The sequence below is a fragment of the Dromiciops gliroides genome, chromosome 1 (assembly GCF_019393635.1).
Source record: "Dromiciops gliroides isolate mDroGli1 chromosome 1, mDroGli1.pri, whole genome shotgun sequence".
NCBI classification, from domain to species: domain Eukaryota; kingdom Metazoa; phylum Chordata; class Mammalia; order Microbiotheria; family Microbiotheriidae; genus Dromiciops; species Dromiciops gliroides.
Genome location: NC_057861.1, coordinates 571,310,782 through 571,331,277, shown reverse-complemented (window position 1 = coordinate 571,331,277; position 20,496 = coordinate 571,310,782). Strand labels below are relative to the sequence as shown.

The window sequence follows — 20,496 nt, the reverse complement described above, 5'->3', positions numbered from 1 at the left end:
TACATTTCTCTCTGCTTCAGTTCATGTGGGTCTTTCCAGGTTTTTCTGATAGCATCCTGTTCATCATAACTTTTATATAGTACCTTAAACTTGACAAAGAATTTTCTTCACAATAGCCCAGCATAGTGGGTACCATACATTTTGACATTGTAGTCAATCATCATAACTATTTCCCTCCATCCTATTCCCTTCTAATGATATTTACTCTATTTTCTATCTTCTTTTACCCTATTCCTCCTCAAAAGTGTTTTGCTACTGACTGCCCCCTCCCCTGCTCTACTCTCCCCAAAGCACCAGCCCTGGGCCCAGGAGGCCCAGAGCCCAAATCTGGCCCCAGACATAAGAAAACCCACTGTGTATGCTCCACAAAGAACAAGGATACACAAAAAATAAATGCTCTACAAATACCATCCCTTCATATTCAGTTCAGACCTGTGTCCTCTGTGTATTCCTTGCTGAAAAAATTCTTATGAGTTGGAAGTATTATTTTCTCATGTATGAATGTAAACAGTTTAACCTTTTAATGTCCCTCATGATTTCTTTTTCCTGTTTACCTTTTTATGATTCTCCAGGGCCTTGTATTTGAAAGTCAAATTTTCTATTCAGTTCAGGTCTTTTCATCACAAATGCCTGAAAGTCCTCTTTTTCATTGAAGTCCCATTTTTTCCTCTGAAAGATTATACACAGTTTTGCTGGTTATGTAATTCTTGGCTGTAGTCCCAGTTCCTTTGCCCTCTGGAATATCATATTCCATGCCTTCCAGTCCTTTAATGTAGAAGTTGCTAGATCTTTTTTTATCCTTATTGGAGCTCCACAGTATTTGAATTCCTTTTTTCTAACTGCTTGCAATATTTTCTCCTTGACCTGGGAGTTCTAGAATTTGGTTATAATATTTCTGGAGGTTTTCCTTTTGGGATCTTTTTTAGGAGATGATCGATGGATTCTTTCAATTTCTATTTTAGCTTCTGGTTTTAGAATATCAGGGCAATTTTCCTTGACAATCTCTTGGAGGATGGTGTCTAAACTCTTGTTTTGGTCATGGTTTTCAGGTAGTCCAATGGTTTTCAAATTATCTCTCCTGGATTTATTTTCCAGGTCAGCTGATTTTCCAAGGAGATATTTCACATTGCCCTCTATTTTTTCATTCAGTTGGATTTGCTTTACTGTGTCTTGGTTTTCTTATAATGTCACTAGCTTCTGTTTGTTCAATCCTAATTCTTAGGCAATTATTTTCATCAGACAGCTCTTTTCTCTCCTTTTCCATTTGACTTTTCAAACTGTTGACTTTTTTCTCATGACTTTCCTGCATGGCTCTCATTTCTCTTTCCATTCTTTCCTCCTTCTCTCTACATCTTTCTTCTATCTCTCCTACTTTCTCTTCAAAGTCCCTTTTGAGAGCTTCCATGGCCTGGGACCAATTCATATTTTTTTCTTGGAAGCTTTGGATGTAGGGGCCCTGAGGTTGTTTTCCTCTTCTGAGGGTGCACCTTGATCTTCCTTGTCGCTGAAGAAACTTTCTATCGTTCTGAACTCTCTTTGCTTGCTCATCTTTTACTTGACTTTTAACTCCCCACTGGGGGGGCGACACTACTGTCCCCAGCTTCAGAAGGTCCCAGGTGTTTTGGTTTGAGGGAGAGGTTTTTCTCTCTCCTGGCCTGTTCTTTGGTCCAAAGATAACCTCAAGCCAACTTGTTAGTTAACCAGCCAGCAGAGCACTGTGGTGGTTTTTAGCTTCGACAAGCCCGTGCCCCTTAGGGTCTCCCACTACTCAGGATTTCTTCCTGGTTCCCCTTTGGGGTGGGACAGCTGAATTCCTTCTTAGGTCTGGCTGATACTCCTGTACTTTCTGCCCTGGCCAGCCATTCAGCCCTCTCACCCGACCACAAACTCTGTTTCAGAAAATGCTGGTGCTGCAGCTGATTTGGAGTCCTGGGGGTTAAGTTCCTCTGGTACAGTGTGCCTGGGGTCTCTGTTGTCGTGATTGTGGAGTTGGTCTTTACTTGAGGCCCAGCATAGCCCCATTTAATCTATATGTAGTTGTAAAATAATCTCAGCCTGTATTTTTGTGGGTTTTTCTGCTCCAGGGATTCTTTTATTGCTCTTTTTGGGGGGTAACTGTATCAGGAGCTCTGTGTGTTTAATGTCTTTCCTCCGCCCAATTTCCATAATTATTGACCTAATTGAGACCAGCTTGGGGCTCCTAGAACCATGTGATTTTGTTTGCCAGAGGGGGAGGAGGGAATCTGAGACCTTTGTCCTTAAACAGTTCCAGAGGAGTATAATTTGAATGGTGACTATTATATTCTTATTGAGAGGAGACCATCCCCATTTCCTCACAGTCTTGAACATTTTTAAACAACCTATTTCATTTGTGGGTATAAATATTCAGGACATTCTTGTCTTTTCCATATACTGTCTTCAGCTGTAAAATGATGAAGTACAACCATTCCAGTTTTAAGAAATTTCACATTTTATAATTCTTAGATTTTAATGATACCATGGGAAGATTGCTTTAGTTCTTTCTCCCTTTTGCAACCAAGTAAAATTTCTAAATCCCTTTCCTGTTTCTTTTATATAGGCATTTTTTTTTCATTTATGTCTAATAACTAGAATCTTGTGGCAGAGGTGAAGGGAAGTCAACCTGATTCTAGAAGGATTCATTGAGACCCTTTTATATGCTATATCATATCTTCGGGAATCTTGAATCTTTCTTTGGGAAATACTGTCGTAACAAAATATATCTTTATCATATAGTTCTCAATGTAATGTGAAATCCCTCTGGGTTTTGCTAAATTCTCACAGTCAGATAAACATTCATGATTCATAGGGGCATTAATTTGATATTTCCCCTATTATGCAGTTATGCATGTTTTAAATTAATTTCTCTTTTTGGAATAGCAGAATCAGAATATAAGAGGAAATGGCAGAAAACAGTATCAAGACTCCCCTAACCAAAAGAAGAGAACAAATATAGTTCACAGTCAGCAGCCTAAGCAGCAGAACCACACATTGGTAAGAGGCAAAGTGATAGTGATCTGGTTTAAACTACAGTGGTTTTTATTGTTCTGTTGATAGGGTTTTATTTGAGTTATTTTGTTTAAAGTAAATATTTTCTTTGTATATATGAGGATAGAAAATATTTCACTTAGAAATTCACCTTTTTAGGGGGCAAGAGGACAATTGAAAGTTGCAAAGCTTTGGTAATGCCTGAATGTTATTTTCTTTTAAGACTGAAAGTTATAATAGCTCTTTTGTTACATGAATTTAGATACATTGCTAGTCATATAATGTCCTTTGACATATAATTACTATATTGGTAAAAAGCTGATAGGGTTAGTTAGCCTGTTAAGTGGGTTTAGTTCATATTGAGCAAGATTGAGGAAAAAAGCCTATCTACTTGTTACCCTTTCTTCATTTCCCTGTGTCTCCCGCTGAGATCTGTTGCCAAATCCCTAACCAGAAGTTGTCAGGCCAGGAGAAAGATGGCCCTGATAAGCCAAGTCAAGAAGCATTTATTAAGGATATACTATTTGTGAAACACTGTGCTAAATAGTGAATAAAAGAAAGGCCAAAGAAAACCATTTCCTTGCTTTTAAGAAGCTCACAGTCTATATGGAGTCATAAACCTGTGGTGTGTGGTATGGTGTGGTATGTGTAAGTTGGTAAAGAAGTACTTGTGAAATCAGTGATCAGTGACATTTTAAAAGAAATTCTAAGACACTTTAGTTTGATTTGAAAAGAGGGGAGTATTTTTATTGCTTGTTTCCTTCTGTGTTTCCTCTGCCTTCTATTGCTGAGTTGCTCCTGTTCCACCCAGGTAGGGTTGCTTTATGAGGCTGTCCATGTGACTTAAAAATAGCATTGGAAACCCAGCAGAAATAGCAGTTAGAACTGCATGGATACCATTTTTTACTAGGCTAAATAAATTACACATATGTCTGGTTCCTGTGGAAGAGAAGACAGTTTATTCATCTTATTTTTGAGCGTTAAGTGTTGTGAGTTTTTTTAGTTTGTGTATCATTAATATTTTAGTTGACACATGGATAGGCTTTGTGGGCCTATTCAGACATTGAAAACCTTTCTCCCTTGAAGTTTCTTGTATTATTTTATTAACTGATGTGTATTCACTACCTCTATTTAGAGTGGATTTTACTGTTGTTTTGATCAAGGAAAAGAGAAGCTGGGGACCTTGTTCTGTGGTTACCCTCAACAGTTTTCCTGAAATAGTCACACACAAAAACATCCTTTGTTTCTGTATTAATTTTAATATGGATCCTTTGTCATTGGTGGTATATGATGAAGGAAGAAGTAAAAATTTTTTGATATATATTTATCCAAATTTATGTAATGATTGATTATGTTGAGAGGGATAAATATATTGCAAAATAGAATTTACATCCCTACATAAGCATTGACATGATGGCCAAAAAGTCTTAGGTGCAATTTAAAATGGTTCCCACTAAGAATATGGGGACTCTGTGTGTGTGTGTGTGTGTGTGTGTGTGTGTGTGTTACAAAATATGATTGGCATTTCATAGCAAGATTTAAAAAAATATATATGTGTATATCAATCTGTGTTATTTCTAACATTACAAATTTGTTAGTATAAGGAGCTACCAGATGAGGAAACCATGGCTCGTATAACTTCTAGTCTTAGAAGTGCCTGTGGCACTTCAAGGTTTATTGACTTTCCCAGGGTCATACAACAAGTGTGGGATTTGAACCCAGGACTCTGAGGCTGACTGTCTTTTTGTGCTGCTTCTCAGATGACAATATTCTTGAAATTTCTTATTTTAAATTCACTAGGAAAACCTTTTGAATTTTTTTGGTAAATTGGATAATTCTTTTCAAAAATACAAATAATCATGTATTTAAAATTTCATCTTTTTGTGTATTAGATTTTCTTAAAATGGACATCATGGCTGATGTTTTAAAGTTCTAGTTCAGTTTAAAGGAAAGTTCAACTTAAATACATCATACTATTTATCCTTTATTAGTACTAAGTCTGTGTTAACAGTGTTGGTAAGAGGTGATTTGGATTTTGTTTTTTTAGGGAACACGATTGCCATAGAGTATTTAATTTGAAATTTTTATCGTTAGTAATGAAACTTTCCTACTTAGTGATATTAGAATTGTGTTTTGGGGTTAGTATCTTTATACTAACTTAACCATTATACTTAACTTAGCTTAACCATTGACGGTTTGCTTTTTTTTTAAATAGAAATGTGAAAAAAAACTTCATATAAGGAAACTACACGATAATTTTGATACAGGCAAGTATTTTTCTACCTTTCAGTATTCATAATTTTGGTATAACATTTTTCAGGACTTATTCTTACTTTGGCTTAGTTTTTATGGAAAAGGACCTTCTCTTTATTGGTGTAGCTGTATTAGAGCAATTGCCCAAATTATTTGCATTTTTTATGTGTAATAATGACCTTTTAATTTTGAGACAGGTAGTAATAAGAAAAATGAGCATAATAAATAATGAAGCTAAATAATGAAGATGAGGTGATTATTGTGTATCACCAGCACTGTTTCTTTGTGCATATATATTATTGAATAGTCATTCATGACTTACTAAATATGATATAACTGAACCAATCACAACTTAGAAATCAAATGCTGTAAATATTGTTTTTGAAGTTAGGGCCAAAATTTTGAATAAGAATAGATTTTAAAACTATAGGTCCTTTAAATGTCATGAAGTTAATTGGAAATTAATGAAAACTAATGTAGAAAGCTATTTTCTGGGGACAGCTAGGTGGTGCAGTGGATAAAGCCCTGGCCCTGGATTCAAGAGGAACTGAGTTCAAATCTGGCCTCAGACACTTGACACTTACTAGCTGTGTAACCCTGGGCAAATCACTTAACCCTCATTGCTCCACCAAAAAAAAAAAGAAATCTATTTTCTAATGCTCACTTCATAGCTATTACTTGGAAAATGGAGAACCTATTTTTCCTGAATTATATGAAGCTTTCTTTTTAGTAGGCATGCTTTCAGTATCTAAATTTAAGGCTTCATATGAAAGTGTTTGTAAGAAATGAGAACTATATAGTAATATTCCTTTTTCTCTAGTCCTTGCTATGATTCTGAGCAAGGTAAGGTATTGTAATAGAAACAGGATGTTTTAATCATACTTGAAAAATTTATGCATAAATACAATTAATGGGGGCAGGGAGGAACGGAGAGAAGATGGCGGAAGAAAGGCTGTGAGTCTTCCAGCTCCAGAAAAACTGTCCACATACCTCCAAAAATAATGCCATAAGCCAACTCTTGGAGCAGCATAACCCACATAAAAACAGAGTGAGACTCTTTTCCAGCCAAAGATGGCTTAATTAGGTGACTAAGATGACCTGCTGTTTGGACTGAGAGAGGAGCACAGCATGGAGCAGGACCAGCCTTGAGCAGGCAGCGCCTCCAGAGCTTCAGAATCTTCAGCTGCTTCTTCTGAAGCTCGCCTCACAGACGGGTGAGGGGGTCCAGTGGTTGGAGGAAATAGCTGTGGTCTCTCCTGGAACTGGGGTGGGGCACCTATATTCTGAACCATCAAGCAAACTGGAGCAGCAGCCACCCAGTGGGGGAGGGGGACAGGCACACCAAGGTTCCAACCATAGAGAATCAGTTTTTTGTTGTTTTTTTTTAGTGAGGCAGTTGGGGTTAAGTGACTTGCCCAGGGTCACACAGCTAGTAAGTGTTAAGTGCCTGAGGCTGGATTTGAACTCAGGTACTCCTGACTCCAGGGCCAGTGCTCAATTCACTGTGCCATCTAGGTGCCCCTGAGAATCAGATTTTAATCAGACTTCTGTTTACGGGTCAAAGAGAAAGTGGTCATGGTTATTCACAGGCCAGCCAGGCTGAGAAGAAGCCCAATCACCCCCTGGGCCACACTGTATCTCAGAACAGTGTGTCCTGGAAGCAACACTATACTTTAAGAAGGAGTTAAAAGTCAAGAAATAGGGGATCAAGATGAGTAGGCAAAGAAAACAGCAGACCATCAAAGGCTTCTTTGGGGGCAAGTTAGACCAGAATACACCCTCAGAAGAAGATAATAACAAAGTTAAAGCTCCTGTATCCAAAGCTTCCAAAAAGAAAAATGAATTTGTCTCAGGCCATGGAAGCACTTAAAAAGGACTTTGAAGGGGGCAGCTAGGTGGCGCAGTGGATAAAGCACTGGCCCTGGATTCAGGAGTACCTGAGTTCAAGTCTGGCCTCAGACACTTGACACTTACTAGCTGTGTGACCTTGGGCAAGTCACTTAACCCCCATTGCCCCCCCCCCCAAAAAAAAGGACTTTGAAGAGAAAGTAGAGAGATAGAAGGAAGATTTAGAGAGGTGGAGGAAAGAATGGAAAGGGAAATGAGAGCAATGCAAGACAGTCATAAGAAAAAAGTTAACAGCTTGAAAAGCCAAATGGAAAAGGAGATACAAAAGCTCTCTTAAAGAAAATAATTGCCTAAGAATTAGGATTGAACAAATGGGAGCTAGTGACTTTATGAGAAACCAAAACACAGTAAAGCAAATCCAAATGAATAAAAAAAAAAAGAGGGCAATATGAACTATCTCCTTGGAAAAATAGCTGACCTGGAAAATAGATGCAGGAGAGATAATTTAAAAATCATTGGACTACCTGAAAACCATGACCAAAAAAAAGAGCTTAGACATCCATCTTCCAAGAAATTGTCAGGGAAAATTGCCCTGATATTCTAGAAGCAGAAGGTGAAAGAGAAATTGAAAGAATCCACTGATCACCTCCTGAAAGAGATCCCAAAAGGAAAACTTCCAGAAATATTATAGCCAAATTCCAGAGAGCCCAGGTCAAGGAGAAAATATTGCAAGCTGCCAAAAAGGAAGAATTCAAATACTGTGGAGCCACAGTCAGGATAACACAAGATCTAGCCGTGTCTACTTTAAAGGACTGGAAGGCATGGAATATGATATTCTGGAGGGGCAGGCAGGGTGGGGTGGCTTATATCTGGGGCTGGATTTGGGCTCGGGGCCTCCTGGGTCCAGGGCTGGTGATTTGTCCACTGTGTCACCTAGCTGACTCATGATGACATCTTTAAAATAAAATTAAGGGGTAAGAGGAATGCACTGGAAGAAAGAGAAAGAGAGGTGGAAGGAAGGTAAGTAGCCCACATAAAAGAAGAAAAAGCTTGTGGAGTGGAGGGGAAGATAGGGAAGGAGCAGGAGAGTGAGTGAGCCTTGCTTTCATCAGAATTGGCTTAAAGAGGGAATAACATAAACACTCAAGTGGGTATAGTGATATATTTTGCCCTGAGGGAAATTGGGAGGGGAAGGGGAAGGGGGGGGGGCTGAAGAAAGGGAGCACAGATTGGGGGAGATGTCAGTAAAAAGCAAAACACTTTCGAGGAGGGATAGGGTGAAAGAAGATAGAGTAATTATCAAGGGGAGGGAATAGGATGGAGCAGGATGCTACCAGAAGGATGTATGAAAAATGCAAACCATCAAAAGAGGAAGAATTAATTGTGATTGAAGTATAATTTTATTTTTTAGTTCCTCTTTCTAAAGTTATTGTCTATATTCTTTCACAACTTGACTAATGTGAAGATGCTTGGCATAACTGCACATGTATGACTTATATTGAATTCCTTGATTCCATAGGGAGGGTTGAGGAGGGAGGGAGGAAGAAAATTTAGAACACAAAGTTTTTAAAAAAATCAATGTAAAGAAACGATGAAGACTGGAGAAAACTGGAAGGACTTACATGAACTGATGCTGAGTAAGATGAACAGAACCAGGAGAACATTGTACACAGTATCAACAGCATTGTGTGTTGATCAACTCTTCTCAGCAACACAGTGGTCCAAGATAGTTCCCAAAGACTCATGGTAGAAAATGCTCTCCAAATCCAGAAAAAAGAGAAATGTGGAATCTAGATGCAGATTGAACCATACAATTTCTACATTTTTGTTTTTTTCCTTTTTTGAAGTTTTTCCCTTTTGCTCTGATTCTTCTTTCACAGCATGAGTAATGCAGAAATATGTTTAATGTGATTGTACATATATAACCTATATCAGATTGCTTGCTGTCTTTGGGAGGGGGGTGGGAGGGAGAAAAATTGGAAACTAGAAATCTTATAAAAACAAATGTTGAAAACTATCTCTACATGTAACTAGAAAATAATAAAATACTATATAAAAATAAAAAAGGAATATTTGAACTAAAAAAATACAATTAATTGGAAATACCTGAGTTCAGTAAAATTGTAGAATTCCATTCTATAAAATATTTCCTATAACTATTGAGGAAGAATGTTCAATTTTAAGTTGAATCTAAAAGTTTTCTTCTACATTTTTCAGAAACCAGCATATGAAAGTTAGTACAACCTTTTGTATTCAGATTATCTGATCATGATCTAGAGCTTCTAAAATCTAGAGAGTGATAAGTAGGTTCTAGTCTTGTAACCTTTTATTCTCCAAATCTATTCCTACCATGTTCCAGCCTTGCCTGCCCTGATGCTACTTTTTTTTTTCATCCTCCCAGGGGAAGTCTGGATAAATTAGAGCATTGGATAAATAAATTCATACTGTAGCATTAAGTTTTAAAAAATTTTGAGTTCCAAATTCTCCCCCTTGCCCCTTCCCCAGACAAGCAAATGGTATGTGAAGTCATGCAAAACATATTTCCGTGTTGCAACAAAAAGAAAGATAGAAGTGAAAAAGGTATGCTTTGATCTGTATTCAGAATTCATCAGTTCTCTCTGTACAGGTGAATAGCATTTTTCATCATTAGTTCTTTGGAGTTATCTTGGATAACTTGATTAGAGTATTTCACAGTTGCAATATTCTGTTACTATGTACAGTGTTTTCTTGATTCTTTTCACTTTTCTTTCTTTTTAAAATTTATGTATTTTATTTTAAATTTAAGAAATAAAACAAGTATTTCCATGTTACCTTGTAAATTTCTTTTTTTCCTCTACCTTCCCCACCATAGAAATGGCTACCATTAGACACATACATGTATGTGTGTGTGTATTATATGTATATATGTACATATGTATGTGTATGTATATATAATAATTCTGTATATACTTTATCAGTTCTTTTTTTGAATGCAGATAGTGTCTTCATAGTTAATTATAGTTAATTTGGGTATTTATAATAGTCAAAAATAACTTATTTTTTCAAAGTCATTCTTAAAAGAATATTGCTGTTACTATATACAATGTTCTCTTGGTTCTGCTCATTTTGCTTTTCATTATTTCATGCAAGTCTTCATGTTTTTATAAGATCATTGAGCTCTTTATTTCTTAGTAGTATTCTCACAGTCATACACCACAAGTCGTTTAGCCATTCCCCAGTTGATGGGCATTCTTTACAATTTCCAGTTTTTTGCCACCATAAAGAGAGCTGCTATATAAACATTTCTTTTCCCCTCTAATCATCTTTGGACATAGACCTTTGCTATTGCTGGTAGTTTGATAACTTTTTGGGCATAATTCCAGATTGCTCTCCAAAATGATAGTTTAAGATTTGGCACTGCTAAGTCTATTTCCTTTACATTTTTATTAGTTCCTTTGATATTCTTAATTTTTTTGTTCTTCCAAATGAATTTTTTTATTGCTTTTTTCTAACTCAGTAAAATAATTTTTTGGTAATTTAATTGGGATGGCATTGAAATTAATTTAAAAATCACTTTTCTTTGAATCAGTTTATATGTCTTCCCAGGTTTTTCTTACAGCACAGTAGTTTTTCATGACAATCATATACCACAGTCATTCCCCATCCCCTCAATTTCCAATTCTTTACCAACACAAAAAGTACTGTTATAGATAATTTTGTACATATAGATCTTTTTTTTTTTAATTTCTTTGGTATACAGACATAGTAGTGGTATTGCTGGGTCAAAGGGTGCGCTCATCCTTTGATAGCCCAGTACTCTATTGGGGGGGGGGCAATGAGGGTTAAGTGACTTGCCCAGGGTCACACAGCTAGTGTCAAGTGTCTGAGGCTGGATTTGAACTCAAGTCTTCCTGAAAAGCCAGTGCTTTATCTTCTGCGCCATCTAGCTGCCCCACTCTTACTTTTGATAGTATTTTTCTTCCTTTAGGAATAAGCTGATAGACTTTTTCCTTACCAAGGCTAATTTCTTCACTTCTACCCTTGATTGTTTCTCTTAATTCCTAGAATTATATTCTGTAAATAATTTTCTCTGTCATCTTCATTATTCTCATTGCTTCTTTCTCTTTCTCTACACTTGTATTCTGCTTACCGTTCAGTTTTCTTCTATCCTTTTCTTTCCATTGATCCTGGCTATCTCTTCAAGCTGCTGTCTCTCCTCCCCTTCACTATTTAGCCTCTAAAAAGAACAGCTAACACTAGCAACCCACCTACCCATGCACTCCTCAACCCTTAGTAGTTTGGCTTCTGTCTCCATAACTACATTGAAATTGAATGTTCCAGGATGTCCTTTTCTCAGGTGTCATTGTTTTATAGTTGTATGTTTCTTGGTAGGTTAATATGTCTTCCTTGAAGTTAATGAAGCATTTGACACAGTTGTCCATTCTAGGTACTTTCTTTTTCATGCGCTTTGCTATTTTCCAATGTCCTTCGTATGGTTGTCACTTAAGGCTCTTTCTTTTACCCTTTTATGTACTCACTTGTGTGATCTCTATCTCTAAGCCTATCTAGTTCCAATCTACACCTCCCCCCCCATTTCCAACTGCCCATTGTACTTCTCTACTTAGAAGTTTACCATTTCACACTCGACATATTTAAAACTGAGTCTTGTCATCTAAGGCCTGCCCTTTTTCAGATTTCTGTCTTTTTATTGGTGACAGGTTTCACCATTCATCTTCTGGTTATGCAGGGTTAAAACAGAAGAATCATCTTTGACTCTTCTCTCTCGCAGACTGTGTTTAGGCACTTGCAAAATCCTGTTACTGCTATGTCCTAAAAATCTCTCACATCCATCCCTTTCTCTCTGCTGAGTTTTATCAGCCTAGTTCTGGTCCTCATTATCTCTTTAACTATTTTAATGTCTCCTTTCCCTAATCAGATCTGCCAGATTACACATCCTAAGGTGGGTGTGTGTGTTAACTGGCTCCTTATCGTCCTTGATAGCAGAGACTGGTTTTTTCCTCTTTGTATCCCCAGTGCCTGGCAATTAATAAATGTTTATTGATTGATGATATAAGATCAAACACAAATTCCAGATAACCGTATTTAAATCCCTAACAGTGTGGCTCCATTGTCACTCTTATTTCCTATCATTTCTTTTCATGGGATCTCTGTTCCAATAAAGTGTACTTTGTAAAGTTGTATTCTAATCATATTCTCAGTGGAGTTATGTGGTCTGTCCTGGAATACCTTTCCTTTACATGTTCACCTTTTGACTTATTTTCTTCAAGGTTCTGCTCCTCCATAAAACCTCCTCTGATTTTCCCAGCTAAAATAACCTCTTCAAATTTTATTAACACTTTGTTTGACGACTCTCTACTTTGCCCTCATCACATTCTTTTTATCATACTTATTTTTGTACATGCCTTATTGCTTAATATTTAAGAGTATAGATCCCTTAAGAGTAGGATGATTTTCATTTTTATAGCATCTCAGCACCTAGCATAATGCTTTGCACATAGTTGATGCTTAATAAACATTTATTAGAATAAATTGAAAGTCTGGTAAATACTACAATTACCAGCAGCAGCAGCAGCAGCAGCACCACCACCACCACTACTGTACTACTTCTATCACCAGCACCACCATCTCCTTAGCTGCACAATTTTAATATTTTTTTTTGTACACCTTTTCATGCCAGGATTCATGCTTCTGCTAAGAGACTCTTATTGTATAGACACAAAATTAGAATTGTGAAGACATAAACCATCAGTACTTGGGACAGAGGGATTCAGAATAGAGACCTAACTTGAAGGCTCGGAATGTTAAAAGATTTTTAAGCAACACATTGGAAAATGGCAAATTGTAGAAAGAATTGGCACACTTCAACATGGGAAGACACTTTAGTGTATTAATTTTCTTGTAAATTGTCAAAATTGTCTCTAGGATGCAATATTTTTTTTAATAATTGCTATATTTTTTTCTTAAACAGATGCAGTATATGATTTTTCTTGCTCCAGTGAAGATCAGCTACTAGGCCAGGTGGAAGGGCATTCTGTAGCATGTAATGGACACTGCAAGTTTATGTTTTCATCAAGAGCTTTTTTGAGCTTCAGGTTTGACCACGATGCCATAATGAAGAACTTTGACCTTTGAGGGAGACAAGAGTGTTTATGAAGCCTCAGGATCAAAGAGATCTGTTTGCCATTGAGTGCTTATCTAATTAAGCCTTACCTTTCTCAGGTGACAAAAAAATACAGGGAGGCAATTGTATTCCTGAAGAGATCATTCTCTTTGCAGAAGAATGGTGTAAAAATTACTTGCATTGTAAATGCAGTATAGCCTTTATACATAAACTTACCTTTCCAGTGTTCAGCTCACTAGCTCAACATTGTGCTTTTGAGGGCATTCTTTCTGTGTGACTGAGGTCCTTTGTGCTCTGGGTTAAGAAATAGCATTAATATTTTACTAACATCTTAGAAAAGTTTTATGCTTAGGCAGATAGCAGAATTGGAAGGGAATACCCCTCTTTTCTTTTGGGGGGTTTGCAAGAGAGTCATATAGACTCTAACTGAACTCTGATCACAATTGCTAAAGCTATATCAAATTCAAGAACATATCATCCGGTTTGGGGGTCTTTCATAAAGCTTTTTTGCCTCCAAATGCGTGGGTTGGTGAAAGCCTTAAAAAGGATTTGTGTTGAGACATTATTGGAGCCTGATATATGTGCTCATAATGAACTCCTGGCTCCTTTTTCTCAAATCTTTATAATGCCATAGTTTGCACTTCTTGGAGATTTTATACTTAGAATATATAAATTCTAAAGTTCGGTCCAGCTTTCTCTTTACATAAAAAAAATAATCTTTACAGAAGAGGAATTGGATCTGTGGTGGGTAGCAGAGGTAAAGAAGATTTAATTTCTGTGCAAGCCTCCTGAGGCTTATTGAGTGAGAGTTGAAGGCCTGGAGATAGGTGCTGCTTTTGTCTCATCCTCATCTTAACTCTAACTTTTTATTCTAGTATGTACTTTAGTTTTTTCTTTGCTATGAATTTTTTCATAAAAGATAGTATGTATATGTACAAAACCAATATTATTGAATTTTATGTAAGGATTACATTTCAGGGTGGCTGCATGGAAATTGGCGTCCCATTTTCTAATAGTGTGATCTAGAGTTACAAATTTAGGCATGCTACAGCCCCTGGATAATAGAATGGGAGGAGAGAAGGCATCTGTTTCATATGTATGGTTAGGAAATAAAAAACAAATATTTTGTAATTTCATCTCGTTCTTTTAGGAATGTATCTTGCTACTTCAGGATTTTTTTTTTTTTTTTAAGTGAGGCAATTGGGGTTAAGTGACTTGCCCAGGGTCACACAGCTAGTAAGTGTTAAGTGTCTGAGGCTAGATTTGAACTCAGGTACTCCTGACTCCAGGGCCGGTGCTTTATCCACTGCGCCACCTAGCTGCCCCACTTCAGGATTTTTTAATCACATCTAAGTATGTTTTCAGTGAAAATTTGGCTTTAATTGAGGACAATCACCAGGGATGAAGGTGCTTTAATATTCTGTGTCTGACCTCAAGTGTGGCATTTGTATAAGAGGGTTGAGGGGAAGGGAGGGAATGGTTGGGTGTCTGAGTACACACATTCATTTGTGTTCTTGAATGTTTAAATGTGTGGTATCCACAGTCCCTACTGCCGAATCTTATTGTAGGCACTCTTCATTCTATATAGCTATATTTAAAAGGAACTCTATTTAACTAGGAAGATAGGAGCTATTTTAATAATCATGCATTGACTTTTAAATGGGAAATTTATATTTATTGAGGAAAATTTTTTACTTCTTTGGTATTAGGCAGGTAGGTGTTCATTAACATTAGTATGTGTAGTATTAAATCAGACATCCATCTACATCTTTTAATGTGAAAACTTGTGAACTTCCACTTTGTTAACTAGTTTGTTTTGTTTTTATGCTTTAGATAAATGTGTTTGGAAAACTTTCTTAGAAATATTGCTTTTTTTTTGCTTAGGTCTTCATGAGCCAGGTATGGTTGATTATGTAGAGAACGAAATCTTGGTTTGCCCAGATGAATCATTTTCATTTTTTTTGTTGTCATTCAGAAGCTGTTTTGGTTTTAAGTTTTTTAATACCTTGGTCATTATTCCTGGTGCCAGGAATTGGATTTCTCCGATCACAATATTACAGCAAAAGAGATCAGAAATTAATGGAAATGGATCCTCCATGGCAAACCTTTTCAAGAGCTAAATATCTCTTTTTCTAATATAGGTAGTTTTGACTGGAGAGTCAAATTAGCTTTTGTGCTAATTTAATGTACTATGGAACAGACTAAGGGTGGTATAATTAGGGTGGTATTATGTTCATTTTAGTCTTGTAGCATTCAGTATACAGTTTGGGATGTATAAATTAAAAACTGAGTTGAAGCTTAGCTGAAGTGAAAAAAAACTATGCAGAATGTGTCTGAGCTGAGTATTCCCCAGACAGCACTTACTTTCTTGCACTCTGGGTTTACCAGTCAGAGATAAGAATATCTAGGGAAAGGCCAAACTTAGCATAGAAACCGAGTTCCACCTTGATTTGGAGGAAAATCCTATAAGTGATAAATGTGTGCTAAAAATAGAATCATTTACTTTATAGTGTGTTGAATTTCAAGAAGTTAGTTGAAAAATGCTCAGTTATTGGCTTCATTTTTTAAAATGCCTCTGTGAGAATCTCTTAATTCACTTTTTGAATGTTAAACATGGCCAACATTGTGCAGTGCACTGAGAATATTTTACATTTAAAAAAAAAAACTGTCTTGTAGGTGTTTTTATGTAACTTTTGTGTAACTTTTATGTAATTTTAATGATTTGAAGATGTTAGATGAAGCATTTTATATTTAACCAGCATATTCCAAAAGACAGGATTACTATGCAAGGAGTACTGTACGCCTATCTGCAAGACATAGGAGATGAGTGATTTCTCAAATGATAACACTTCTGTGAGGGATGGGCATTTGAACAGATGTGAGTACCTAATAGAACTAACTGAATAGGTGGGACCCTTGAGAATTTGGAATTGTCTGAAAACTAAGGGAATTGATTTAAACATTTTTTAAAAAATACTTATGCTTTATTCTGTATTAACAAATGAATTTGATGATCATTTGCTTGAGTCTTTGCAAGTAAAGACTTATTTTTCTAATAAGTAATGTAAGGGCTAAAATTCTAGCTATACTATCTAAAAATCTAATGAGTGGTCGCCAATAAATTATAAGCTTTATCAAGAGTATTTAAGTGGTTAAGTATTTATTACAGAGCATTAGGATCAGAGAGAAAGGTAAAAATCTAACTATTTCTAAGAGACCCCATAATCTGACCCACCATGGCGAAGCCAGGAACCAAAAGAGACAGAACCCCTCCGCCAGCTTCTGCTTCCTACTTTATGTCCTCCTCCCCAAAATGGGAGGCTCCTCAAGTTGATTGGCTGTTAGCCTTGTTAGACAGTACCCATGAGCAAACATCACTTCCTGATGCCATGGACCTTGACCATGTGACTTGCCCTCAGAGGCCTTCTTCTCATGGCAGAGCTTTTCTACAGTAAATTTCCAGCAGGTGGCACCATTCAAATCATTACAGTAACAATAGATAAATGATTTCAAATAATGAAAATCTGTAGCAGAAGGTTTTTCTGGAAACTATTAGTGTTGGTATAGAATTTTTGAAAAATATTTTGGCAATTTATAAGTTTGAATATCGGTACCTGTGATCATAAATATTAATGAGTCCTGTTTAATTCAGTGTTGTGGTTTGAATAACTTCTTGAAGAGTCCTAAGCTTCAGTTTAGTATATGTTAAAAACATTTTATCTTCTCCTTTTCCCCCTTGCCTTCCAACAAACAAACTCAACCCAACCTCAGTGTTGCATTTCTGTTACAAAGTACTGCTTACTTAGTTCAGATTGTCTCTGATTATATAGTATGAATTTAAATTTGGAAGGTATGGTTAGCAGCTATTATTGTGGGAAGGCCATACTTGAGACACTGTTGGTATTTGTCCTTTTTTCTCAGAGGATCATGACACTGGGGTAAATATCATGACTTGCAGTGAATTGGGTTTAAGGGAGGGAAAGATGTGCAAGATCACCAACCACACTCTCCTCCAGAGCCATATATATATATGTCAGGATGATTGAAGATGGCAGTTGGGGTTAAGTGACTTGCCCAGAGTCACACAGCTAGTAAACATCTGAGGTGAGATTTTAACTCGGTGTACCATCCACTGCACTATCTGACTTGAGAGACTAGGATAGGTTGATTTTGGTCATTAAGAAAGGAATTTCAGGAGATACATTTATTCTTATATCCATTATAGTTTTACTTGATCGGTAGCTCCATTTTGGGAAGAATTAGTGCCTGAAAGTCTATATCAAAATTAGACAATAGTTTATTTCTCTTTTAAAATATTAGCCCAAGTGAATATGATGGTAAAACGTGACCAATGCCAAACTTTCTCCAGCTCTGAATAAAATTAATTACTGTTAACTGTGGTTACCATGTAATTCAGTCTCCAAGTGAATCTAATGGAAGGTTGTTATTTTTTTTTTCCTTTTAAAAACCATTACAGTGTTTGGGACTTAACTTCCTTTCTGTGCTGATACAGGACCACTTGAGCCAAACTGAAATAATAGAATTAAAAATTAAGGTGAACTTTTTATGATTGTGTTATTCTTCATAAAGGAAATTGATGATGGGTGGTTAAGTGCTTTGAGTTATTTTTATAGTTAAAGTAATGGATTTGTTCTAAACTATCCATACCCTTTCATTCTTTTTCCTTGTCAACATACTGCATTTGTGAAACAGCAGCTTGTAGGATTCTTTTGTGACTTTTGACTTTGAGTCATAGCTTTTGTGCAATCATGAATATTAATGACTCTAATCTTTATTAGATTTTTAGATTAGACTTTTAATATGCTTCTTCCTATGTGTCTAACATATTCACCATCTGTTGGAGACACACACAGAGTTGTTTTCCAGTGGTGGTGATTCCTTTGTACTAATATGCTCACATTAGTGTTACTCACATTGAGTGTTTACTCAGTCTGCTTGCTTTAGGAATCAATTTTATGATTTAAAAAAAAATGATTAAAGGGTTAGAAGTGTGGTTAGTGGGCACTGAGTAGGGCAAAGCTATAACTGCCCCAAATGGGAATTGAACTCATCCTGGCTTCTTCACTCGAATTAGTTGGCATTTTATAGGTTACTATAAAGAACACATTATAAAGAGAAACCTCTAGTATAAGAAAATGACTAGGGAATAAAGGGTATACTGCTTTCTTGTATGTCTTATGGCTCAGTGTTTGAGCCTCTAATTTAGGTAGCATTGGAGAATAATGTGTAAGTTTGGCGAATGGTGTAAAGGGAGCTGTATTTTAATAGCTGACATCACCTTTTAACCTAAGGTTATACTTTTTTTTTGTTCCTAAGGTGTTGTTGGTTTCATTTTGAGTGGGAGAATTAGGCCTTGGGTGGGGGATATATATACACACACACACACACAAATTAGATTTGGTTTTTGTTTCTTTTGTTCTTGTTATTTTGGTAAACTTTAGACTGTTCAGTGGGATGAAACAGGCAAGGGAACCCTGTTTCCCAGTCATTTGTTTGTGGCCCTCCACCTTTAGGTTAAATAAATATAGTATTGAAGAACAAGGTGGAAGCCATAAGGATTGATGGATACTTTTTAAATTGAGTATGTTGTGATTTGAATAGTTTCTAGAAGAACTTTAGTGTACATTAAGAACATTTTATCATCTTGCCCCTCCAAACTCCCCGCTACACACACACTTGAGTGGTATAGAAGCAGGTTGTATATAGCTTTTTCCTCACTTAGTCCTTTCCTCATGTCTTTGTAGCAGACATGCAGGGAATTAATTACTCTACCTTGCAAGAAATGTACTCATGTATATCCCATTAAAAGGAGGAAAGACCTGTTGACCTCTGATAGCAGGTAGTTTGGTGGAGAAGTTAGCCTGCACTGTTGAATGTTGCAAAGCACACATGTCAAATTGATTTATTTGGGGGTGGGGCAGTAGGGAAAATCTGAGATTTTGGGTTGAGCAACATTTCCCAGTGGTCAGATCCTTGGCTATATTTTGTGAATCCAGCACTGAAAAAGTGCTTTCTTCCTTTCAGAAAACCCGGGTAACATTTCCCACAAATTCAAGGGTAGTATATTTGTTAGTATAGAACAATTTCATATTCCTATTAAATCTTTTTTTTAAGCATTGTATTCTAAAGGCTCTACATTGTAGGCTCTAAAGACTAACAACAGCATAAACTATAGTTTATAGCACACACCCATTTGCACTGCTATTCATTCCTTATGCCTAGAAAAAGCAGGTGTCAAACTTGTTGAATGATTGATCTGTTAGCACCCAACTTTTATGGTACTTACATTGAATTCAATGACAGAGAGCAGTATCAAGGTTCCTAAATGAAAATGACTACAGCCCAATTTGGTCTGTTTGTGTACAACACTTTTAGAGCATGTGAATACCAGGTGGTATTTATATAGTACAGTTCATGTATTCAGCTGATGGGAAAAGCACAAAAGGCATACTTATATTTCCTCTTTGTGTATTCCATTACTATAAGCAGGCTGTGGTTTTGCTGAGCCACACTGAAAACAATATACTGTTACATTTCTAGAATTTATTTTATTCTTATTTGTACCATGAAAAACTAAGCACACGTGTTTAGAGAATAGAGTTTTGCATTTAATGTTTTGCTGACATTTAGATTAAAACATGGGAAGAAAACAAATAAGGGGACCTCTGTGTGCCACCTCTCCAAAGTTGTGAAGAGGGTCTTTTTGTTTGTTTTTTGCAGGGCGATGCCCAGGTAGTAAGTGTCAAGAGACTGAGGTCATATTTGAACTCAGGTTCTCTTGAATCCAGGGCTGGTGCTTTATCCACTGTGCCACCTACCTGCCCCAAGAGGGTCTTTTTAAAAAAATATATTTTAGTGCCATATTTGTTTGACCCAAAGAACAGTAGCTAATAATGGAAGGAAAATGTGTGAAAATTTAAAAATTAACTCAGGCCATGTTTGTGATTTTGTTGTAAAACATACAGTTTGTAAATATAAGAAAACCGATGTTAGTTGTATAAAGTGTAGGGCTCAGTCTGGATCCTTCCTATAAAAAGTAACAAGGAGTACCACCTAGTACTAGTACCAAGCATCTCTGAAATATAAATAGAAGTAGAATCCTAATTTTTTTGGGTTACTTTTTAGACATTGAGATAAATTTTTTTAGGGGGCAAATGAAACCCTATTATGATCAGTGGAAGTACTTTTCATCTCTAAAACACACTAAAGTAGCAGTCTTGATTTAGAGGGAGAAAGTACTGTGGCAG

General features: G+C 36.5%; 1 protein-coding gene across 3 annotated transcripts in view; it reads left to right on the top strand.

Moving 5' to 3' along the window:
- DCP2 (decapping mRNA 2) overlaps nt 1–16,412 on the top strand; it is a 69,803-nt gene extending 53,391 nt beyond the window's left edge. For 2 of the 3 annotated variants that reach the window (XM_043977536.1, XM_043977534.1), the window contains 3 exons: nt 2,899–3,012; nt 5,222–5,273; nt 13,076–16,412. In XM_043977536.1, the coding sequence (XP_043833471.1) occupies nt 2,899–3,012; nt 5,222–5,273; nt 13,076–13,239 (330 nt within the window). In that variant the 3' untranslated portion in view covers nt 13,240–16,412. The remainder of the gene's footprint in view (nt 1–2,898; nt 3,013–5,221; nt 5,274–13,075) is intronic. The other variant, XM_043977535.1, reaches the window with a different exon arrangement.
- Nucleotides 16,413–20,496: the final 4,084 nt, after the last annotated feature.